The following is a 25450-nucleotide window of genomic DNA, read 5'->3' as shown; positions in this document are numbered from 1 at the left end:
TGTAGGTTCAGGAGGGCTAGCCCCCGCCTGGATTTTGTTTTTTGTAGGACCTTCTTTGGGATCCTAGTATTTTTACCCCCCCCCCCCCCCCCCCCCCCCCATACGAACGCCATGACAAGTTTGTCCAGCACTTTGAAAAAGGCCTTGGGGATGTAGATCAGAATGGATCTAAACAGGAAGAGGAACCTGGGCAGTACATTCATTTTGATCGTCTGGACTCTCCCCACGAGGGAGAGTGGGAGTGTGTTCCAACTTTGCAGGTCCTTTTTTACTTCCTCTGTCAGACTGGTGAGGTTCCATTTGTGGATCCCTTTCCAGTCATGGGCTATTTGGATCCCCAGGTAGCGGAATTTGTGTCTGGCTTGTTTGAATGGCAGCCCCTTTAGTGCTGCCCCCCCTCCCCCCGTTGCGGGTGTACTGGGAAGATCTCGCTTTTGCTCATGTTGAGTTTGTAGCCCGAGAAGGCTCCAAACTCTTTCAGGAGTGCAATGATTCCGTCCATGCTGCTCTGCGGGTCCGAGATGTAGAGGAGCAGGTCATCTGCATAGAGTGAGACTCTGTGCTCTCTGCCTCCCCTTCGGATCCCCCTCCACTTTTTTGCTGCCCTGCGCGCGATTGCTAGCGGTTCGATTGCTAGTGCGAACAGCAGCGGGGACAGTGGGTATCCTTGTCTGGTGCCCCTGTGCAGCTGGAAGTATTGGGAGTTGGTATTGTTGGTCCGTACGCTCGCCATGGGAGCGTTGTATTGGAGCTTTACCCAAGCGGTGAACCCTGTTCCAAGCCCGAACCGCTCCAGTACCTCTGTGAGGTATTTCCATTCAACTCTGTCGAAGGCCTTTTCTGCGTCCAGGGAGACGATCACCTCTTGTGTTCTCTCCCCGGAGGGGGTCATTATCACTTTCAGCAGGCGCCTGATGTTCGAGGTAAGCTGTCTACCTTTGACGAAGCCCGTCTGGTCCTCTGTGACCACCTCAGGTACACAGTCTTCTAGCCTTTTGGCTAGGATTTTGGCGTCTGCGTTCAGCAGAGATATGGGTCTGTATGACCCATGTTCCGTTGGGTCTTTGTCTTTCTTAGGTATCAGCGAGATTGAGGCCTGTGCTAACGTGGGTGGCAGTGTGCCCCTAGCTAGCGAGTCTGTGAACATCTCCCGTGGGTGCGGGGCCAGCGCTGTCGCAAATTTTTTGTAAAAGTCCGCCGGGAATCCGTCCGGTCCCGGCGTCTTCCCCGTCTGCATGGAGCTGATACTGTCCATGATCTCTCCCAGTGCTAGTGGTGCTTCCAGGTCCCATTTTCTGCCCTCTCCCACGACTGGTATGTCCAGTCCATTAAGGAACCGGTTCATCCCAGCCTTCCCCGTTGGGGACTCGGAGGTGTACAGCTCTTGGTAGAAGGCCTTGAAGGTTTTGTTAATCCTCTCTGGTTCTGTTTCCAACGTGCCTCCGGTACCCCTGATTTACGTAATTTCTCTGGTGGCTGCCTGCTTTCTCAGCTGGTGTGCCAACAGGCGGCTGGCCTTGTCTCCGTGTTCGTACAGGGTCCCGCGCGCCTGGCGGAGTTGGTGCACTGCTTTCCTGGTGGAGAGCAGGTCAAAGTTCCTTTGTAGTTGTTTCCTCTCCGCCAGGAGTGCTACGGTCGGGGCCTCGGAGTATTTACGGTCTACCTCCAGTATGGAGTCGACCAGCTTCTGCCGAGCCACCCTTTCCTCCCTATCTCTTTGTGCTTTGAAGGAAATATTTCCCCTCTTAGTACGGCCTTAAGCGCTTCCCAGAACGTGGAGGGTGAGACCTCCCCGTTTTGGTTGTTCTCCGTGTACTCTGCTATGGCCCGCGCTATCCTTTCGCTGAAGGCCTTGTCAGTTAGTAAGGCACCGTCCAACCTCCATGTGGGGCGCTGGGCCCTTCCCGTCTCCAGCCTCACGTCCATGTACTGTGGAGCGTGGTCTGATATCATAATTGCGGAGTATTCCACTTTGTCTATCCCTGGAAGCACCGTTTTCCCCACCACAAAGAAGTCAATTCTGGTGTACACGTTGTGTACTGGGGAGAAGAAGGAGAATTCTTTCTCCCCCGGGTGGGCAAACCTCCAGGGGTCCACTGCTCCCATCTGCTCCATAAAGTGACTGAGTTCCCTTGCCATGCTTGAGGTTTTCCCCGTTTTGGGGTTTGATCTGTCTGTCTTTGGATCCTGTACACAGTTGAAGTCCCCCCCCCCATGATGCGTCCTTGCTACCTTTTTTAAACAGCAGCACACATTAGCTATTCGCCAGTCCTCTGGGATCTCACCTGTAGCCAATGAGGATACAAAGATATCAGTCAAGGCCCCAGAAATTTCCTCCAATCTCGTATGGCTGTACGCCATTTGTCCCTGTAAGAAGTAGAACGCGGGTATTCTGGGGTAAATCCCATCTGGCCCAGGAGACTTATCGACCTTACTATCTTTTAAAAGACCCAGTACCACCTCCTTTTCGATGTCAACATGACCCAGACTGTCTACACGCTCTACCCAGGAAACATCTTCCACAAAGTCCTTTTCTTTGGTGGATACTGATGCAAGGTACTCATTTAGTACCTCGCCCATTTCCTCTGGCTCAACACATAGACTCCCTCCCCACTGTCCTTAAGTGGTCCAATCCTTTCCCTGGCCACCTTCTTGCTTTTTACATATGAATAAAAAGCTTTGGGATTCACCTTAATCCGACTTGCCAAGGACTTTTCATGACCCCTCCTAGCCCTCCTAATTTCCCGCTTAAGTACATTTCTACTTTCTTTATACTCCTCAAGGATCTGTGTATTAGCTCGAGAGAGATGTCTCCATTAGTGCCACAATGAAGCCAGACACCATAAGTTGAGCAACAGGACGTGGAAACAATGCTCCCCATATTTTTCGTTTTCACAGATGCCAAACAGAAAGCACCCATTCTTTACGGAGCCCAAATATACATTACTTCTCTAGAAAAATTATGTTCTTTCTCGGGCTCAGCATATCGTGGAAAGAAAACGAGGACGGCATGGTGGTGCAGTGGTTAGCACTGCTTCCTCATGGAGCCGAGGATCCAGGTTCAATCCCGGCCCCAGGTCACTGTCCATGTGGAGTTTGCACATTCTCCCCGTGTCTGCGTGGGTCTCACCCCCACAATCCAAAAGGGTGTGAAGGTAGGTGGATTCAGCATGCTCAATTGCCGCTTAATTGGAAAAAAAATAATTGAAAGAAAACTTTGACTTTTACCAATGAATCGTAGGTGTCAGCTTTCTCCTCTACTTTCCCGGCTTTCTTCATTCTGTTGAGCCTTTTCTTTTCGATAGCTCCGGTCCGATCTAAGAAAGTATCTTCTTCACTGTCATAGAAATCCTCTGCCTCCCAATTTTTAGATTTTCGCTTCCGAGAAACTGGTAAGAAAGCAAATTGTCAGGTTATTACTAAAGGGGAATATTGGGGCATCCTCTTCATTTCGGAGCACAAAAACAAGTACAGACCTTTTGACAAATGATTAAAGTATCTCCCTCTTAATCAATATTACTAAAGGTTGAGTCAATGTGTGTTTGTTGTAATGCTGCAGTGTTGGTGAATAGGATTGTAACAGCTCCTCAAACCTGACAAGAATTAGAGACCAATGGCCCTTCGTAGAATTTACAGTGTAGAAGGAGGCCATTTGGCCCATCGAGTCTGCACCTGCCCTTGGAAAGAGCAACCTGCTGAAGTCCATGCCTCTACCGTATCCCCGTAAACCCAATCTAACCTTTTGGAAATCAAGGAGCAATTTAGCATGCCGAATCTATGTAACCTGCACATCTTTGGACAGGTTACTGATCGCAACTGTGCAGAGTAATGAACATCAGTTCATTTGTATTTGATGGCAGATTTTGCCAAGATGACAGTTGAAGTATCCGCACTTGTACCGTGCTAAACTTCTCATCTGCACTGCATTAGCCTTGCCATCTGCACCATGATACCCTTCCTGTCCGCACCAAGCTAACCTTGCTGTCTGCACTGTGCCAACTTTCCTGTTTAAAATGAATGCCTGTATTTATTACCCATTCCTAAATTACCCTGAAGGGCAATAAAACATCACAAATCAGTGACTAAGAATCGCTGTTATCTGCCACAATGGTCAAAAAACCTTTAATTCATTCCCGGAGATACTAAGTTCTTGCAAATGCTTTGCTACATTCATAGGTGTTATAAGTTTAGGCTGTTGTTGTGGAAACTGTATGATTAGCTAATTACATATACGCTCTATGGGGTGAGAATAAGAACCATCAACAGTTTCAAAGAACAAAGAAAAGTACAGCACAGGAACAGGCCCTTCGGCCCTCCAAGCCTGTGCTGACCATGCTGCCGGCCTAAACGAAAATCTTCTACACATCTGGGGTCCGTATCCCTCTATTCCCATCCTATTTCCACTCTTGTTCCTGTACAATGTTCCTGTCTGGCAGCCCAGCCGGGGGGGGGGAATAAACTCTGCAAGGGAACCAAACGTCAGCTGAGACAGGTACAGACCGATGCTGCTTGAAGCGACAGAGCTGTGTTTTATTATGAGAGACAGATGGCCACCTGCATAATGACGTATTTTATGTCTTGTTATTCTCCATCATTTTAGATTTGTGAAACAATGCACGTGAGTAGTTTCTGGGCTCCTACTTGCTATATCACCAACACAAAATAGTTACAGGAGGATGGTGAGCTGCTGAATATGGAATTTATCCTGCAAGTGCGCGGGACTAAATTACTCAATTGAAAGTGATTTGTGCATGAGTGGGCTACAATCATACATTCAATGACTTAGGACTAATATTAATAGGGGTACAGAGATCTAATTGCTTAATCAATTTATAGCCAATAAAGAAAGTGATTATATCTCTCAAATCTTCGCAGAACAGCTTGCACGTCTCGGCAGAAGAGCTTGAATGTAACCATGGCTAAATGTTTTACAAAGCACTTGTATTTTGCTTTGTTGATTACACAGTCAAAATGCCTCATATGTGTTACATAGGTAACTACTTTTGGAGCACAGTAATTTTAACAGAAACAAAATTAGGAATTACTGATATAGTGTCAGTATAAACCATTTTCATTGCTTTCAATGCCCCAACACCTCCCAAAGTCAGACAAAAGTAATGATTGGAGCTAGGCCCTCGCCTGCTCCTTCATCGTACATGTACAGAGATGCAATCAGCCTGGCTAGACTATCCCTCTCATTTTCAGATTTGAGTTAGGAAGTGTCTGGCCTTCAGTGCACTATGTTGATCCAGCAGGGAATGGGAAATAACCCTGTCGGTACTCCTTTACAAAATACCATGTCAAACACGGTCACTCCTTGAACCTCCTTCAGTACTGGGCAGGTAAACAGGAAGCAAAGTAAAATTAAATGAACTTCCAAAACAACTGATGAATGGAAAAAAACACCAAAATCCTCATTATCAGATGTAAGAAAGACTGATTCCATAAACAAAGCTGTTGGCTTCATCAAGGCAACTCTGATATGCAAGTGACATCTGTGTGGTCTTTGTCTTGGATTGGATTTGCTTATTGTCACGTGTAGGAGGTACAGTGAAAAGTATTTTTCTGCGTGCAGCTCAAAAAGATAATTTAGTACAAGAAAAGAAAATACGTAATAGGGCAACACAAGATACACAATGTAAATACATAGACACCGGCATCGGGTGAAGGATAGTGTAGTATTAATCAGGTCAGTCCATAAGAGGGTCATTTGCGAGTCTGGTAACAGCGGGGAAGAAGCTGTTTTTGAGTCTGTTCGTGCGTGTTCTTAGACTTTTATATCTCCTGCCCGATGGAAGAAGTTGGAACAGCGACCACAATTATAGTGACCACAATTCTGTGACTTTCACTTTAGCAATGGAGAGGGATAGGTGTGTGCAACAGGGCAAGGTTTACAATTGGGGGAAGGGTAAATACAATGCTGTCAGACAAGAATTGAAGTGCATAAGTTGGGAACCTAGGCTGTCAGGGAAGGACACAATTGAAATGTGGAACTTGTTCAAGGAACAGGTACTGCGCGTTTTTGATATGTATGTCCCTGCCAAGCAAGGAAGAGATGGTCGAGTGAGGGAACCATGGTTGACAAGAGAGGCTGAATGTCTTGTTAAGAGGAAGAAGGAGACTTATGTAAGGCTGAGGAAACAAGGTTCAGACAGGGCGCTGGAGGGATACAAGATAGCCAGGAGGGAACTGAAGAAAGGGATTAGGAGAGCTAAGAGAGGGCATGAAAAATCTTTGGCGGGTAGGATCAAGGAAAACCCCAAGGCCTTTTACACATATGTGAGAAATATGAGAATGACTAGAGCGAGGGTAGGTCCGGTCAAGGACAGTAGCGGGAGATTGTGTATTGAGTCTGAAGAGATAGGAGAGGTCTTGAACAAGTATTTTTCTTCAATATTTACAAATGAGAGGGGCCATTTTGTTGGAGAGGACAGTGTGAAACAGACTGGTAAGCTCGAGGAGATACTTGTTAGGAAGGAAGATGTGTTGGGCGTTTTGAAAAACATGAGGATAGACAAGTCCCCCGGGCCTGACGGGATATATCCAAGGATTCTATGGGAAGTAAGAAATGAAATTGCAGAGCCGTTGGCAATGATCTTTTCGTCCTCGCTGTCAACCGGGGTGGTACCAGGGGATTGGAGAGTGGCGAATGTCGTGCCCCTGTTCAAAAAAGGGAATAGGATAACCCTGGGAATTACAAGCCAGTTAGTCTTACTTCGGTGGTAGGCAAAGTAATGGAAAGGGTACTGAGGGATAGGATTTCTGAGCATCTGGAAAGACACTGCTTGATTAGGGATAGTCAGCACGGATTTGTGAGGGGTAGGTCTTGCCTTACAAGTCTTATTGACTTCTTTGAGGAGATGACTAAGCATGTGGATGAAGGTAAAGCAGTGGATGTAGTGTACATGGATTTTAGTAAGGCATTTGATAAGGTTCCCCGTGGTAGGCTTATGCAGAAAGTAAGGAGGCATGGGATAGTGGGAAATTTGGCCAGTTGGATAACGAACTGGCTAACCGATAAAAGACAGAGAGTGGTGGTGGATGGCAAATATTCAGCCTGGAGCCATGATATCAGTGGCGTACCGCAGGGATCAGTTCTGGGTCCTCTGCTGTTTGTGATTTTCATTAACGACTTGGATGAGGGAGTTGAAGGATGGGTCAGTAAATTTGCAGATGATACGAAGATTGGTGGAGTTGTGGATAGTGAGGAGGGCTGTTGTCGGCTTCAAAGAGACATAGATAGGATGCAGAGCTGGGCTGAGAAGTGGCAGATGGAGTTTAACCCTGACAAGTGTGAGGTTGTCCATTTTGGAAGGACAAACATGAATGCGGAATACAGGGTTAACAGTAGGGTTCTTGGCAATGTACAGGAGCAGAGAGATCTTGGGGTTTATGTTCATAGATCTTTGAAAGTTGCCACTCAAGAGTATAGAGCTGTGAAGAAGGCCGATGGTGTGCTAGCGTTCATTAGCAGAGTGATTGAATTTAAGAGCCGTGAGGTGATGATGCAGCTGTACAAAACCTTGGTCAGGCCACATTTGGAGTACTGTGTGCAGTTCTGGTCACCTCATTTTAGGAAGGATGTGGAAGCTTTGGAAAAGGTGCAAAGGAGATTTACCAGGATGTTGCCTGGAATGGAGAGTAGGTCTTACGAGGAAAGGTTGAGGGTGCTAGGCCTTTTCTCATTAGAACGGAGAAGGATGAGGGGCGACTTGATAGAGGTTTATAAGGTGATCAGGGGAATAGACAGAGTAGACAGTCAGAGACGTTTTCCCCGGGTGGAACAAATCATTACAAGGGGACATAAATTTAAGGTAAATGGTGGAAGATATAGGGGGGATGTCAGAGGTAGGTTCTTTACCCAGAGAGTAGTGGGGGCATGGAATGCACTGCCTGTGGAAGTAGTTGAGTCGGAAACGTTAGGGACCTTCAAGCGGCTATTGGATAGGTACATGAATTAGGGTGGAATAATGGAGTGTAGATTAATTTCTTCTTAAGGGCAGCACGGTAGCATTGTGGATAGCACAATTGCTTCACAGCTCCAGGGTCCCAGGCTCGATTTCGACTTGGGTCACTGTCTGTGTGGAGTCTGCACATCCTCCCCGTGTGTGCATGGGTTTCCTCCGGGTTCTCCGGTTTCCTCCCACAGTCCAAAGATGTGCAGGTTGGGTGGATTTGCCATGATAAATTGCCCTTAGTGTCCAAAATTCTATGATTAATCTAGGACAAAAGTTCAGCACAACATCGTGGGCCGAAGGGCCTGTTCTGTGCTGTATTTCGCTATCTATCTCTAGCGAGTAAGCCGAGTGGGAGGGATCTTTGATTATGCTGCCCGCTTTCCCAAGGCAGCAGGGGGTGTAGATACAGTCAATGGATGGGAGGCCGGTTTGTGTGATGGATTGGGCGGTGTTCACGACCTCTGAAGTTTCTTGTGGTCTTGGGACGAGCAGTTGCCACACCAGACTGTGATGCAGCCAGATAGGATGCTTTCTATGGTGCATCTGTAAAAGTTGGTAAGAGTCAATGTGGGCAGGCTGAATTTCCTTAGTTTCCTGAGGAAGTAGGGACGCAGTTGTGCTTTCTTGATGGTGGCACTCATGTGGGTAGACCAGGACAGATTTTTGGTGATGTGCATACCCAGGAATTTTAAGCTGTCGTTGATGCAGACAGGATTGTGTACATTACTTTGCTTTCTGAAGTCAATGTCTCTACTTGGGAATGAATACTATTTACCATTCTGCTTAACACTTCTAAACCATCTAAATTGTGACTTGTTCATTGTATCTGCTTGGTTTTCGCTCACTTCAAATTTCTTTCATGTTGTCGCTTACCCTTTGTTTAATCTCAAGTCACACTGAACAAAAGGGGAGATATTGGCAGGTATGAAATGTAACACAAATAAGATTCGTCAGTGTTGGCAGCAGAATAAATGATGGAGGTAAAAAGATTGTTGAACACAAACGTGTTTAACAGTCTGTGTCCAACACAATAGCAGATTAAATTATTGCTGTGTGCATCCAAGCTTTAAAACCACAAAACACAGATATAATTTACTGTCGTTTCAGAGATTTTGCAGGATCCAAATGTTGAAACAAGAGAATAGAATTGCTTTTATTCAGCTGCACAAGATAGCAGCATCCAGACTTTTGTATTCAGCTCATTTGAACTTCTTTCCCTTCCCAAAGAAAAATACTCTGCATCTCTCACCAATACAAGAAGCAGTGTGCAGAATAACTCATCAAATATTTAAAACCAATGCCAGCAGGGGTATTTACGTGGGCTGCACACAAATAAAGGGAACCAATTGAAAATTGAAGTCTCTTTAAAGCGAACCACTTCTGTTGCTTCAACTTTTGGTAAAGAAGCAAGAAGGGATGTATTGCTCCCAAGACTAGACTTCAGTCCCATTATGCCACCTTGGCAGGCAACCTGGCTACATTATTTATGACTTGTTCAGGAACTTGCTTGTGTAAACTTCCCTCTTTTCTATTTGCCATGAATGATATTTGACTGAGCGCCAATCAACGTTACCCAACAAACAAAACAAACTTTCTGAAATCTAGTGGGCTGTACTAAGGAATAATACGATGCAGATTTGAGCTCTCAATCTTCCATGAAACAATTCACTGACCTCAATTGTGTCACCATGAGAGGCACCAAGTGGACACCAGATACTTCCCCACTGGGACAAATTGAGGAGGAAAAAAACTGAATAAATCGGAACAATAGTCACCTTGCTCCTCTCTTCCACACCAAGAGGTTTTAAACGTAGTTACCAGGAGAGATCTGTAATTAAGAAAACTCACCACCCCCTTGCCCCCCATGGTGGTTGCAAGTAGAGAGGGGAGATCCAAGAATGAAAATCAGCAGAAATACCTCAAAAGGTCCCTGAAAGGCACGCAGGGGAGCAAAGGACTGAAATACATAAGCACTTGAAAATACAAGTGCAATTTGATAAAACCATAGGGTTTATAAATAGGGGCATAGAGCCAAAGAATACAGAAGTGATGTTGAATTTATATAAAACATTGGTAAACTACAATACACTGTGTGCAGTTTTGGTGCAGAATGGACATTAAAGACATAGGGAGCATAGAGTGGAGAATGAATGGCAGTCATGAAGAGAGCACTGAGATATTGGAGAGCATTTTGGCAAGGGCAGAGGAGGCCAAGAGAAAATGTAATTAAAGATTTTTAAAATTATGACAGGTCAAAAAGGATAAGGATGCTATTTTCTCTGGTACGGGAGTCAGTCACATGGGATTACCAATTTTAGATGATCACTAAGTGTGTGAGGAGAAACACTGGAAGAAATTTTGCCCTGCAATATGTTGCTGGAGCATGGAATGCATTGCCAGGGAGTAATCAAAGCAGAGGCATTTTGCATCTTTAAAGGAAAAAGTGGATAAACGCTTGAAACAAAAGAACAAACAGTGCTATGGGAAAGAGCAGTGGGACCAGTTTTGAATTGCTCTAGCAAAGAGCTGGCACAGGCATAATTAGTCTAATGGCCTCCATCTGTACTGTAAAATTCCATGTTTCTGAGCATTAATGTTAAACTCTGATTACTCAATCAATGCAAGAAACGAGCTCATTTGGTTAGAATCCTTTAGCTGTGTTGGCAACGATAGCTGTTCTAATAACTTGTACATTATCCATCTCAATTCTCTTTCCATTCATTTTATGGGTGTCCCTTTGGCAATTTATTCAGTCTTAATTGCAGCTGAAACGTTGCCTACTTCTGAGATAAATCAAGCAGTTAAGAAGTCAAACAGAGTTCATTGTTGGCACATTTTCCCTCTCTTGGGTATGGCTTATTTGAATTCTGACACACAAACAAACCACCTCCAACCCTTCACCTCCGCCGCACCTTCCTCCCCTCAAGACTTCCTCCTGAGTTTTGAGGCGAATGGTCAAACAGGCAAACTCCTTCAAGGGAGCCGGAGGCATCAACACTGGAGGAGTCCTTGCCTATCCCCTCTCAAAAGTAGCTCTCAGGTGGCCACAGAAGGAGGTGATAGTTTCCCCACACTCAAGGGTAGAGCACAAACTGAAATTCTTATTTTACCAATAATGGTATATATTTTAAATCATTTTACAGGAAACTAAATGGGAAAGAACAATGTGGGTTGTACAAACCTGCCTCCAGGCGCAAAACCCCTCTGGCATCCAGTATCCTGCAGGCCTCCAACGAACACTGAACCACGGCTTCTTTCTTTTTGCCAGTGTGCGTCACTTCTGCCACAAGCTCTCTTCCTAGCGCATCATCCACTGGTAACCTAACAATGAAAAGACAGTTACTTAACACTATAGCTCATGCAGGAGTGATCCTTGTCGGCACTCCTTTAAACACAATTATATCTTTAGGGAGCCGGTTTCGCTCAGTGGGCCAGACAGCTGGTTGGGATGCAGAACAACGACAGCAGCGCAGCTTCAATGATCATCTGGGACTATTCAACTTGACCATTATATTTCACTTCCGGTGGCGGCTATGAAGGAGTAGGTCGCACATTTGGTGGCTCCCGCTCAGGTCGGACCTTTGGTCCTTTTCCCCCGATTTTTTTAAAATCGGACTTGATTTGGTAAACTGATGGTAGAGGCAATTGTGGAGTGGACTCCTACATCGGTGAATGGAGAGGCAGACTAGAAGTGCTTGCAAAGGAAGAAATAGATGAACAGAGAAGGGTTGGGCTGAAGTTGCAGCAGGAGAAAGCATGGCGGATGACCGGAGTCCTGGCTTGTCAACCCAGCGGTCAACAGAGCAGGTGATGTAGTTTATTCAGGATGGCTTCACCAAGCAAAAGCAGGAATGCTTGGTCCCGATTAAAGAATCGATTATGCGACTGGAACTTAGATTGGATGATCAAGATCGGGCGATCCAGAAAGTGGACAAGGCACTGACTGAGCAGGAGGAACATCAAACTGCAGTGGAGTTGGAGGTGGGGATGCTGAGAGACCAGCAGAAAAGAGAATAGGTCCCGCCGGCAGAACTTGAGAATCGTCGGTCTCCCGGAGGGGTCCGAAGGAGCGGACGCTGGGGCATACATAGTGGGTATGTTCGAGAAGTTGCTGGGTGTTGGGACGTTCTCCCAACCCTTGGAGGCAGGCAGGGCTCACAGAGCGCTCGCGAGGAAGCTGTGAGGAAGTCGCGAGTGGGGGGGAAGCCGCGAGTGGGGGGGGAAGCCACGACCCCCCCCCCCCCCGCCCCCTGAGGGCAATGGTGGTGGGATTCCACAGGTACTTGGACAAGGAGCTTATTTTACGGTGGGCCAGGCAGACAGGGAGTTGTCAATAGGAGAACAGTATCCTGCGGATCTATCAGGATCCGAGTGCCGAGGTGGCCAGGAGAAGAGCAGGGTTCAATCAGTTAAAGGCCACTCTTTTTAAGAAAAAGGTGAAGTTTGGACTGCTGTATCCGGCCCGTCTCTGGGTCACGTATGACGAGCAACATTTCTATTTTGAGTCGCCCGAGGAAGCGATGGACTTCGCTAGAAGGAAAGGACTGGTGGACTGAGGACTTTGAACTTTGCTGCAGCGCTCACGGTAAAAAGGTTTCTTGTTTTTCTTTTTTTGAGACGTTATTTTTAATGTTTTCTGTATTGATTTGGGGCTGGTTGCAGAGCTGAGTGAGTTAAAGTTTACATTTGCACTGATGGGGGATCGAGGTGTGTTCGTTAGATGCTGGATCTTGTTTGATCTTTTCTTTGTTTATCGTGTTTTTCTTTCTCTTTTTTTAGGGCAATTGTGTTGGGACTGCTTTTCTTTTGAATATGTGTGTCTGAGCGGGGGGGGGTTGGGGAAGGAATAATAGGTGGGAGAATGTCTGGCGTCACAGGCGGGGGTCACCAAGCTAGCTGGGCGGGCTAGCTCACGGAAGAGCAGTGGGGGGTGAGCAGATGTTAGGTTGTCAAAGGGGTCGGTTTACATAGTGCTGCTACTGAGGGGGGGGGGGGGGGGGGGGAGTTCTGCTGATGGGGGAGGGACTTTTGCTGTGCGGCAGAAAGGAGGTCGGGGAGCGGAGGCTGCCTGGGGGCAGGCCGGCGGATGTGTGGGGTGCGGGCTGGAAACTGGTCCAAGAAAGGTGATGGCTGATTGGCAAAGGGGTGGGGGGCCTAGGCTGATCACGTGGAATGTTAGAGGGCTAAATAGGCCGGTTAAGAGGGCATGCGTGTTTGCGCATTTGAGAGTACTGAAGGCGGACATGGTAATGCTACAGGAGACGCACCTCAGAGGAACTGATCAGATCAGATTAAGGAAGAGATGGGTCGGACCGGTTTTTCCACTTGGGGCTGTTCTCGAAGACTAGAGGGGTCACAATGCTAATTAATAAGTGAGTGGCATTTGAGGCGGGAAGAATAGTTGCGGATGTGGGAATCCGGTACATTATGGTCAGTGGGAAATTGGAGGGGTTGCATGTGGTACGAGTAAATGTGTACGCGACAAATTGGGATGGTCAATTTGTCCACCCCACCTGGAGTTCTCCTTCTACTCACACGTACATAAAGTGCACTCCCAGATTGAATTTTGTATTTTGAATAGGGCTCTACTGACGGGGCTGATGGACACGGGGTATTCGGCGATCACAATCTCAGATCATGCCCCACACTGGGTTGACCTACAGGTTAGCAGGGAGAGTAGCCAGCGCCCACACTGGAAGCTGGACATGGGACTTTTAACTGATGAAGTGGTGTGTGGGCGGCTGAGGAAATGCATTCAGAACTACCCGGAAGTCAACGACACAGGTGAAGTTTCGGCGGCAGTGGTTTGGGAGGCTTTGAAGGCGGTGGTTAGAGGGGAGCTGATCTCGATACGGACCCATAGGGAGAAGGCAGGCAGAGCAGAGATGGACCAACCGATAAAAGAGATATTGCAGGTCAACAGGAGGTACGCGGAGACCCCAGAGGCAGGGCTTTTAAGGGAACGACGGAGGTTACAGGCAGAGTTTGGCTTGTTAACTACAGGGAGGGTGGGAGAGCAACTGAGGAAGGTGAAGGGGGCGATCTATGAGCATGGGGAGAAGGCCAGCAGAATGCTTGTGAAGCAGCTGAGAAAGAGGGAAGCCGTCAGGGAGATTGGGAATGTAAAGGATGGGGACGGGAACCTAGTTGGAGACTCAGCAGGGGTGAATAAGGCGTTCAAGGAGTTTTACAGTAGGCTGTATGAGTTGGACCCAGAGCTGGGCCACAGGGGATGAAGCACTTTATAGGGGGGCTGAATTTCCCGAAGGTGGACGGGGGGAGTTGGTAGATGGGCTGGGGGCCCCGATCAGGATGGAAGAGATAGCAGATGGTCTGAAGGCCATGCAGTCGGGTAAAGCCCCGGGGTCGGACGGGTACCCAGCGGAGTTTTATAACAAGTTCTCTGGGATTTGGGATCCCTGTTGATGAGAATATTCAATAAGGCAAGGGAGCATGGTATGCTTCCCCCGATGATGTCACAGGCCTCGATCTCATTGATGCTGAAGCGGGACAAGGACCCGGAGCTATGTGGGTCCTACAGGTTGATATCCCTATTGAATATGGACGGCAAACTACTGGCCAAAATCTTGTCCTCTAGGATTGAAGACTGTGATTGGGGCAGACCAGACCGGGTTCGTTAAGGGTAGGCAGTTGGTGGCCAATGTAAAAAGGTTGTTAAATGTGATCATGATGCCCCCAGAAGGTAGGGATATGGAGGTAGTGGTCGCAATGGACGCAGAGAAGGATTTTGAATTGGAATATCTGTGGGAGGTACAGGGACGGTTCGGTTTTGGGCGGGGCTTTATTGACTGGGTCAGGGTGTTGTATCAGGCTCCTGTTGTGAGCGTACGGACGAATAGGACAACATTGGACTATTTCAGGCTGCATCGGGGAACAAGACAGAGATGCCCTCTCTCTCCACTGCTGTTCGTGTTAGCCATCGAGCCGCTGACAATTGCGCTGAGAGCCTCAAGGGGCTGATCCGGGAGGAGTGGAACACAGAGTCTCGCTTTGCGTAGGCGACCTGCTCCTGTATGTATCGGACACGCTGGAGGGGATGGAAGAAATCATGAGGATTCAGGGCGAATTTGCCTATTTTCGGGGTATAAACTAAATATGGGGAAAAGTGAGATGTTTGCGGTCCAGGCAAGGGGGCAGGAGAGGCGATTGGGAGAACTGCCATTTAGGGTGGTAGGGGGAAGCTTTCCGTACCTAGGCATTCAGTTGGTGCGGGAATGGGAACGGCTACACAAGTTAAAATTGGCCCGATTAGTAGGCCAAATGAAGGACGATTTTCAGAGGTGGGACGTGCTCCCATTGTCACGAGCTGGGAGGGTGCAGACAGTGAAAATGACGGTTCTCTGAGACTCCTGTTTGTGTTTCAGTGTCTCCCCATCTTTATTCCACAGCTCCTTTTTAAACGGGTCAATAAGGTCATCACTGGCTTTGTATGGCCGGGTAATACCCTGCGAGTAAAAAAGGGGATGCTTGAGTGGGGCCGGGGGGGGAGGGCAGGCTGGCGCTGCCGAACTTTAGTAATTATTATTGGGTGGCGAATATAGCCATGCTGAGGAAGTGGGTGGTGGCGGGAGGGTCAGTATAGGAGCGTGTTGAGGCGGTTTCATGCAAGGGCACCAGTTTGGGGGGTGTTGGTAATGGCGTCTATGCCGTTCCCGGCGGCACATGCTCCACCAGCCCCGTGGTGGTGGTGGCCTTGAGGGTCTGGGGGCAATGGAGAAGGCATGTGGGGGGGGGGGGGGGGGAGGGAGCATCGGTGTGGTCTCCAATCTGTAATAATCATTGGCTTGCCCTGGGAAGGATGGATGGAGGGTTTTGGAAATGGCAGAGAGCAGGGGTTGAGAGGATGGGGTATATGTTAATAGAGGGGAGCTTTTGTAGCCTGAGGGAGCTGGAGGAGAAATTTGGATTGGCGAGGGGAAATGAATTTAGCTACCTGCAGGTGCAGGACTTCCTACGCAGGCAGATCTCAACCTTCTCGCTCCTACCACCAAGGGGAATACAGGACAGGGTAGTTTCTAGATGTGGGTGGGAGAAGGAAGGAGCTGGGGGTGAGATGGAGGATGGTCGCTGGGCGGACGTGTTGAGTAGAGTCAATGCGTCCACAACATGTGCCAGGCTCAGCCTGATACAATTTAAGGTCATTCACCGGGCCCACATGACAGTGGCCCGGATGAGCAAGTTCTTTGGGGTAGAAGATAGGTGCGCAAGGTGTGCGAGATGGTCAGTGAACCATGTCCATATGTTCTGGGCATGCATGAAGCTGAGGGGATTCTGACAGGGATTTGCGGATGTCATGTCCAAGGTGTTAAAAACAAGGGTGGCACTGAGTCTAGAGGTGGCGATTTGCAGAGTGTTGGAAGACCTGGGAATCCAAGAGGAGAAAGAGGCAGACGTTCTAGCCTTTGCTTCCCTGGTAGCCCGGAGACGGATACTATTAGCTTGGAGGGACTCAAAGCCACCGACGACGGAGACCTGGTTAACTGACGTGGCTATCTTTCTCTGTCAGGACAAAATCAAGTTCGCCTTGAGAGGGTCAATGTTAGGATTCGCCCGGAGGTGGCAGCCGTCCTTCGACTTCTTTGCTGAAAATTAACCGTCCAGGGGACTTGTCAGCCTTTAACTCTCAATAGTTTCCCCAGCACCTTCTCTGGTGATTTCTTTTAAGTTTCTCCCTCCCACTCGCCTTTTGATTTTCAAGAATTTGGAAAGTTTTCTAAGTCTTCAGCAGTGAAGACAGACATAAAATACCTGTTCAATGCCTCTACCATTTCTAATTTTATTTAACCTATGTCAATTTGCTTCTGGCTCTTTTGAGATCCTGCTTTCTAACTGAGCCCGAGCTGTTCATAATCCCTAAACTCTGCCACTGGTACCAATGTGGACCACAATAACTAGACTGCAAGTTCCTTTCCAGCCTGAACCAATGTCCCAAAGCCTGGCACCGGGAAGGTAATACAGACGTCTGGACTCAAGCTCCTAATGCAGAGAACTGTATCAATCCTCATCATTATACTGCCCCATATTACTACCACATTCCCATTTGTATGACTTCCTGTACCATGGTGTCGTGATGAGTTCACTAATCCATCTTGCAGCCCCCAATTTCATCCCTACAAGTTGCAAGAAAAAGTATTTGAGAATTGCAAGGGCTGAGGTTCCTCCACTTCTATGTTCTCAATCCCCCGTCTGCCTCACTTACAGTCACATCCTCCTATCCCTGAGCAAATCAGAAGACCCTAACCGAAGAGGCACAACCATCTCTTGGAATAAAGTGAGTAGAACCTTTCCCCTCCCTGTGTATCACAGTGTCAGCAGCTCGGACTCCAACTCAATGACTGAGCTGAAGCTCAAGTCGTTGGCTTTAATACAAATGTAGAATAGAATAGAATATAGAACGATACAGCGCAGTACAGGCCCTTCGGCCCTCAATGTTGCACCGACATGGAAAAAAAACGAAAGGCCATCTAACCTACACTATGCCCTTATCATCCATATGCTTATCCAATAAACTTTTAAATGCCCTCAATGTTGGCGAGTTCACTACTGTTGCAGGTAGGGCATTCCACGGCCTCACCACTCTTTGCGTAAAAAACCCACCTCTGACCTCTGTCCTATATCTATTACCCCTCAGTTTAAGGCTATGTCCCCTCGTGCTAGCCAAATGTATATGGCCTGGATCACATTGATGCCCAAGAACTCCCACATTCTGCGTTCGCAACACATCAAATACAAAGAACAATGTCCTGCCATTGTTAATATAGATTAATTCATTTATTGTTTTAAAATTTATAATTAATAAACCCTCTGACTCCCAGTCATTCATTGTTCAGTTTGGCCACCGATTGCTCACTGAGCCCTTCAATTTAGTTATATACCTGTACAGGTACTTCATCAAATGTCAGCCCATGAATTCAGAGGTAACCACGCTTTTTATTTTAGAGACAGCAGTGACTGAATGGTGCACTATTTTATGGTAAACTACAGAATGTTAAGTGTGATGGAAAGAAATAAGAAGTCCTTTAGCACTATTGCTACCCATTTTCTAATTTCAGCTTGTCCGCTCCGGCAGAGTTATGGCTATCCTTGTTAGAATGGAAGGAAACAATGTACAATGTAGGATGAGGAAGCAGTTTCAATCAAGCTTTTCCTAATTTGCACTTTGTTTTGAGTACAATGTCATCTTAGATCAGCTACTTTCAGTGGACGCTAGAGAAGTAATTTAGAAACAAACCGAAAGGGAACAAAAGGGAATGGAGGTACATGGCACCAAGCCAGCAAAGTGTCCAGCCAGAACATGAGCCATGATTGTACTGAATGGCAGAGCAAGCTCGAGGAGCTGTGGAGTTCACTCCGGTCATTTATTCTGTTCTTTTCTCCACAACTTCTCACATTGGAAACAAAAATGCCCAATTTAGAACATAGAACATAGAACAGTACAGCACAGAACAGGCCCTTCGGCCCTCGATGTTGTGCCGAGCCATGATCACCCTACTCAAACCCAAGTATCCACCCTATACCCGTAACCCAATAACCCCCCCCCTTAACCTTACTTTTTAGGACACTACGGGCAATTTAGCATGGCCAATCCACCTAACCCGCACATCTTTGGACTGTGTGAGGAAACCGGAGCACCCGGAGGAAACCCACGCACACACGGGGAGGACATGCAGACTCCGCACAGACAGTGACCCAGCCGGGAATCGAACCTGGGACCCTGGAGCTGTGAAGCATTTATGCTAACCACCATGCTACCGTGCTGCCCTTATTCCTACTCTCTGGTTCCTGTCCGTTATGAACTAATCCCCTATCCATGTGAGATATCACCCAACTCAATGAGCACTTAACTTGTTTAACACATTTCGTCTGACACTTTTATTGAATGGAAATCCAAATATTCTATGCGCTGGATTCTCCGGTCCCGCAGATCATGTTGGAACACCAACATTTTGTTTCAATTCTGAGCTTCTGATAAGAACGCCTGAATGTACCCCACAGTTTCTGAATTCCTGACGCAGCAAGGTAGTTGTCATTCTAAAACTTAATGATCTCAACAACTACAAGAGCTAACAGAAGACAGGCAGTGGGGCTAAAAAGGCCTTCTATTTGCACTTGAAACATGGCCTAATGTGCATCCCCGCCAGGTAAGGAAAGCCACGGACCAAACAATGCCCGTTGGCGAAGTGAACAATTACCAAACAGAATGGTTCTGAAGAAGAGCCTTATTGGACTGGAAATGTTAACTCTGCTTCTCTCTCCACAGATGCTTGCCAGTGCTGCTGAGTTTTTCTACCACTTTCTGTTTCTATTTAAGGTTCTAACTCTGATTCTTTGTCTAAGCAGAGTTGAAAGACCTTGGTTGGGGCTGAGGTAAGGGCACTACAATTAATCTTTACAACTTTACACTAGCGAAAGGGTGGAGCTGTTGGGACGACGCAATAGACATTATCCAGTGTTTGTGCTTATGATTGTTATGCTGTGAGAATGCTGGATATTGGACTCATGTTTTATGGCCTCCCCTCTGCTCCCATAGGGGAACAATGGCAAATAAGGAGAGCCAAACATGACACAGTCAAAGTACCATTCTACAGCTAATCAGGGATGAGCTATTACTTCACTAAACATCATATGTAATTTAATGAAGTCAGAACTGCAAAGCTAGTGTCTTTAGTAACTACTTTTCTCAAATAAAATCTACTATACCTGACTCGACAGACCCAAATACCAGAGCCACGCTCATCATACTCATATTCCAGCTCTTCGCCTGTAAAGGAAAAAAATGAAAAGAGATTAAATAGCAGACGTTTTGAAATTGTTGGTTTTATTAAGTTAATTAAACAATATAGAGGTCCATAATTCACATCACAGGAACAGAAAAGAGGACTTGTAGTTATAAATCAAAACTCTCAAATTACTTAAAGGTACCTCATATACAATGAAGTGCAGCGACTAGTATATACATAAACCTGGCAGGCACCGTGCACATAGCAAAACTCAGCACACGATAACAAGATAATAATCTGTAAAATGCTAATTCACTGGTGTGCCCTCATCCGATGACTGCGCTGTCAGGTTGCCCGCCCAATGCTAAATTGCAGATGTCAAAACTTGCACCAACTATGGAAGATCAAAGCCATTGCATCTGAAGGCCCCGCTATAAACTCCATACTTTTTGCATTGAATTCACCCTACTCCCTGTCCACTTGTTTAGTCTAATTGGAGTACAACATTGGTGTTCTGTTTGACAGAGAACAAAGCTCCAAACCCTATATTGTCTCCATTTCCGAGATGGCTCACTTCCCTCTCTGAAACACTGCAAGGTTCTTTGGTGCTGAAGCCTATATATATTTTTGTCACCTTTACACTTGGACTTCTCAAATACTCTCTTTTCCAGAAGCTCATCCTGAACCTTCCATGAACCCCAACCGGAACTGAAGTTCAGCTGCCTGTATCGTGTCCCACACTAAGCTACACTTGCTGAGCGTCTCACCCTCACTGACCTACAATTGCTTCCATTATCCATATTGAATCCTTATCTTCAATTCCTTCCATAGCCTGTCTTCACTAAGCCACTACCACCACCTCTAGTACACTTGTCTGTCTTCACATTTTTGCCTTTTAGGAACTTGTGCTTACAAAAGGATTACACCACAGCCTTGGGATTGTTCGATAATTCAACTAAATGATGGTGGATCTGGACCTCTGTTTAATTTCCCTGTCTTTGCACCATGCTCTTCTTATCAAATAAAAATCTAGCTCAATCTCAAAAGGTTCAATTGTTGCAGCACGCAAAATCACCTGTGGTAGAATTTTTTCAAGTATTCAACAACTTTTTATATGTTCTCCACATTCCCCACCGCCCAACCATTTTCGTACAGGTTTCGACCACTTTGGTAGTACTGTTTCAAATTTCCCAATGGCTTCTCCATTTCGCTCTCTAGCTTCACAAATCTTCCCAAAATACATCTTTTTAACTAAATTTTCTCTCATCTCTCCAAACCTTCCCATCATCTATCAAAGATGCCAAAAGACAGTACCGGGCAAGCTCGAGTCCGTGGCTAGCCACACGGACCCCCGCTGACTATGGCAACGTCTGCAAGATATAACGGGCTACAAGATGAAGGCATGTAAAATCAGGAGCTCAACGCATTCTATGCACGCTTTGAACAAGAGGTCAGTGAGAGCAAGTCCTCCACCCCAGAAGCCTCAGTTGAACTTGTATTTGAGATTGCAGACGTCAGAGCAGCCTTCTCAAAGGTTAACCGTCGAAAAGCCACTGGCCCGGATGGGGTACCCGGACGGGCACTCAGATCTTGCACGGATCAGCTGGCGGGGGTATTCGTAGACACCTTCAACCTCTTTTTACAACTATCTGAGGTCCTTATCTGCTTCAAGAAGACGACCATCATCCCTGTGCCAAAAAAAAGCCAAGCAAGATGCCTTAATGACTACCGTCCAGTGGCTCTGACGTCCATCATCATGAAGTGCTTCGAAAGGTTAGTCATGGCACAAATCAACTCCAGCCTCCCGGATTGCCTTGATCCAGTTCACCTACCGCAGCAACAGGTCCACAGCAAACGCCATCTCCATGGCCCTGCACTCTACCCTGGAAGACCAAGATAACAAAGACACCTATGTTACACTCCTATTTATCGACTACAACTCAGCCTTCAACACCATCAATCCTACGAAACTCATCTCCAAACTCCGTGGCCTTGGCCTCGGCTCCTCCTTCTGCGACTGGATCCTGAACTTTCTAACCCACAGGCCACAATCAGTAAGGATAGGTAACAACACCTCCTTCACGATCATCCTCAACACCGGTGCCCCACAAGGCTGTGTCCTTATACACCTATGACTGTGTGACCAAATTCCCCTCCAACTCGATTTTCAAATTTACTAATGACACCACAGTAGTGGGTCGGATTTCAAACAATGACGAGACAGAGTGCAGGATTGAGATAGAGAATCTGGTGAAGGAAGGACGGTAGAAAGAGGGAAAATCGACCGTGGATATCTAAGGAAATAAGGGAGAGTATCAAATTGAAGGAAAAAGCATACAAAGTGGCAAAGCTTAGTGGGAGACTAGAGGATTGGGAAATCTTTAGGGGGCAAAAGAAAGCTACTAAAAAAGCTATAAAGAAGAGCAAGATAGATTATGAAAGTAAACTTGCTCAGAATATAAAAACAGATAGTAAAAGTTTCTACAAATATATAAAACAAAAAAGAGTGGCTAAGGTAAATATTGGTCCTTTAGAGGATGAGAAGGGAGTTTTAATAATGGGAGATGAGGAAATGGCTGAGGAACTGAACCGGTTTTTTGGGTCGGTCTTCACAGTGGAAGACACAAATAACATACCAGTGACTGATAGAAATGAGGCTATGACAGATGAGGACCTTGAGATGATTGTTATCACTAAGGAGGTAGTGATGGGCAAGCTAATGGGGCTAAAGGTAGACAAGTCTCCTGGCCCTGATGGAATGCATCCCAGAGTGCTAAAAGAGATGACTCGGGAAATTGCAAATGCACTAGTGATAATTTACCAAAACTCACTAGACTCTGGGGTGGTCCCGGCGGATTGGAAATTAGCAAACGTGAGACCACTGTTTAAAAAAAGGAGGTCGGCAGAAAGTGGGTAATTATAGGCCACTGATCTTAACTTCGGTAGTAGGGAAGATGCTAGAATCTATCAACAAGGAAGAAATAACAAGGCATCTGGATGGAAATTGTCCCATTGGGCAGACGCAGCATGGGTTCATAAAGGGCAGGTCGTGCCTAACTAATTTAGTGGAATTTTTTGAGGACATTACCAGTGCAGTAGATAACGGGGAGCCAATGGATGCGGTATATCTGGATTTCAAGAAAGCCTTTGACAGGGTGCCACACAAAAGGTTGCTGCATGAGATAAAGATGCATGGCATTAAAGGTAAAGTAGTAGCATGGATAGAGGATTGGTTAATTAATAGAAAGCAAAGAGTGGGGATTAATGGGTGTTTCTCTGGTTGGCAATCAGTAGCTAGTGGTGTCCCTCAGGGATCTGTGTTAGGCCCACAATTGTTCACAATTTACTTGGATGATTTGGAGTTGGGGACCAAGGGCAATATGTCCAAGTTGCAGACGACACTAAGATGAGTGTAAAGCAAAAAGTGCAGAGGATACTGGAAGTCTGCAGAGGGATTTGGGTAGGTTAAGTGAATGGACAAGGGTCTGGCAGATGGAATACAATGTCGACAAATGTGAGATTATCCATTTTGGTAGGAATAACAGCAAACGGGATTATTATTTAAACGATAAAATATTAAAACATGCTGCTGTGCAGAGAGACCTGGGTGTGCTAGTGCATGAGTCGCTAAATATTGGTTTACAGGTGCAACGGGTGATTAAGAAAGCAAATGGAATTTTGTCCTTCATTGCTAGAGGGATGGAGTTTAAGACGAGGGAGTATATGCTGCAATTGTATAAGGTGTTAGTGAGGCCACACCTGGAGTATTGTGTTCAGTTTTGGTCTCCTTACTTGAGAAAGGACGTACTGGGGCTGGAGGGTGTGCAGAGGAGATTCACTAGGTTAATCCCAGAGCTGAAGGGGTTGGATTACGAGGAGAGGTTGAGTAGACTGGGACTGTAGTCGTTGGAATTTAGAAGGATGAGGGGGGATCTTATAGAAATATATAAAATTATGAAGGGAATAGATAGGATAGATGCGGGCAGGTTGTTTCCACTGGTGGGTGAAAGCAGAACTAGGGGACATAGCCTCAAAATAAGGGGAAGTAGATTTAGGACTGAGTTGAGGAGGAACTTCGTCACCCAAAGGGTTGTGAATCTATGGAATTCCTTGCCCAGTGAAGCAGTTGAGGCTCCTTCATTACATGTTTTAAGGTAAAGATAGATAGTTTTTTGAAAAATAAAGGGATTGAGGGCTGTGGTGTTCGGGCCGGAAAGTGGAGCTGAGTCCACAAAAGATCAGCCGTGATCTCATTGAATGGCGGAGCAGGCTCGAGGGGCCAGATGGCCTACTCCTGCTCCTAATTCTTATGTTCTTATGTTCTAACAGTGCGACGACAATAATGTCTCCCTCAATGTCAACAAAACGAAGGAGATTGTCATCGACTTCAGGAAGCATAGTGCAGAACATGCCCCTGTCTACATCAATGGGAACGAAGTAGAAAGGGTCGAGAGCTTCCAGTTTGTCGGTGTCCAGATCACCAACAACCTGTCCTGGTCCCCCCATGCCGACACTATAGTTAAGAAAGTCCTCCAATGACTCTACTTTCTGAGAAGACTGAAGAAATTTGGCATGTCACCTATCAACTTCTACAGATGCACAATAGAAAGCATTCTTTCTGGTTGTATCACAGCTTGGTATGGATCCTGCTCTGCCCAATCCATCATGCAAACCAGCCTCCCATCCATTGACTCTATGTATAATTCCCGCTGCCTCAGAAAGGCAGGCAGCATAATTAAGGACCCCACGCACCCCGGATATACTCTCTTTCACTTTCTTCCATCAGGAAAAAGATACCAAAGTTTGAGGTCACATACCAACAGACTCAAGAATAGCTTCTTCCCTGCTGCCATCAGACTTTTGAATGGAGCTACCTCGTATTAAGTTGATCTTTTCTCTACACCTTGCTATAACTGTAACATTATATTCTGCAGTCTCTCCTTCCTTCCCTATGTACGGTATGCATTGTTTGTACAGCATGCAAAAAACAATACTTTTCACTGTATACCAATACATGTGACAACAATAAATCAAATCAAAATCATGTCCATCTTTATTCCTTTCAGTCTTTTCCCCTTCCTGCTTTAGGACAGCACAGAATGCTTTCTATATTCAAGGATCAATACATATGTAGGGTGTTACTATGATGGTTGAAATATTGGTCCAGATAATGAAAGAATCTCCCTACTCATCTTCATATTTTTATCATACATGTTGCCATTGAATCAATGAGCCACCTGAAGCACTAAGATGGTGGACAAGCCTCAGCTTAATGTTTCATTGCAAAGTTAGTCTCTTCCAGAGTAACAGATTTTGTACGAGAGGCTTGAATGAGGACGAGGGCAGCACGGTGGCCTAGTGGTTAGCACAACCGCCTCACGGCGCTGAGGTCCCAGGTTCGACCCCGGCTCTGGGTCACTGTCCGTGTGGAGTTTGCACATTCTCCCCGTGTCTGCGTGGGTTTCGCCCCCACAACCCAAAAATGTGCAGAGTAGGTGGATTGGCCACGCTAAATTGCCCCTTAATTGGAAAAAATAATTGGGTAATCTAAATTTATAAAAAAAAAGAATGAGGACGAGAACAAAATATTGCATTTACATAGTGCCTTCAACACATTTTAATCCAGGAAGCTCGATTCTGATTGCTCATGGCAATCCTTGAGGAATGAACCATAGGTTGGCTGTCACTTACTTTGTTTAGCTGAAACAGATGCATAGGGCAGCATGATAGCACAGTGGGTAGCACTGTTGC

General features: G+C 46.3%; 1 protein-coding gene across 1 annotated transcript in view; it reads right to left on the bottom strand.

Moving 5' to 3' along the window:
• The window catches only part of LOC119967041 (solute carrier family 4 member 1 adaptor protein), a 174837-nt gene that overhangs the window by 109431 nt on the left and 39956 nt on the right, over window positions 1–25450 (bottom strand). Inside the window, exons 5-7 of the mRNA XM_038799053.1 lie at window positions 19680–19740; window positions 11140–11279; window positions 3229–3389 (exon numbers count right to left, since the gene is read on the bottom strand). Coding sequence (XP_038654981.1) covers window positions 3229–3389; window positions 11140–11279; window positions 19680–19740 — 362 coding nt within the window. The remainder of the gene's footprint in view (window positions 1–3228; window positions 3390–11139; window positions 11280–19679; window positions 19741–25450) is intronic.

Source organism: Scyliorhinus canicula, chromosome 6 (genome assembly GCF_902713615.1).
Source record: "Scyliorhinus canicula chromosome 6, sScyCan1.1, whole genome shotgun sequence".
NCBI lineage: Eukaryota > Metazoa > Chordata > Chondrichthyes > Carcharhiniformes > Scyliorhinidae > Scyliorhinus > Scyliorhinus canicula.
Note: the sequence above shows the minus strand (reverse complement) of the source record. Positions and strands in the feature narration are given on the sequence as shown.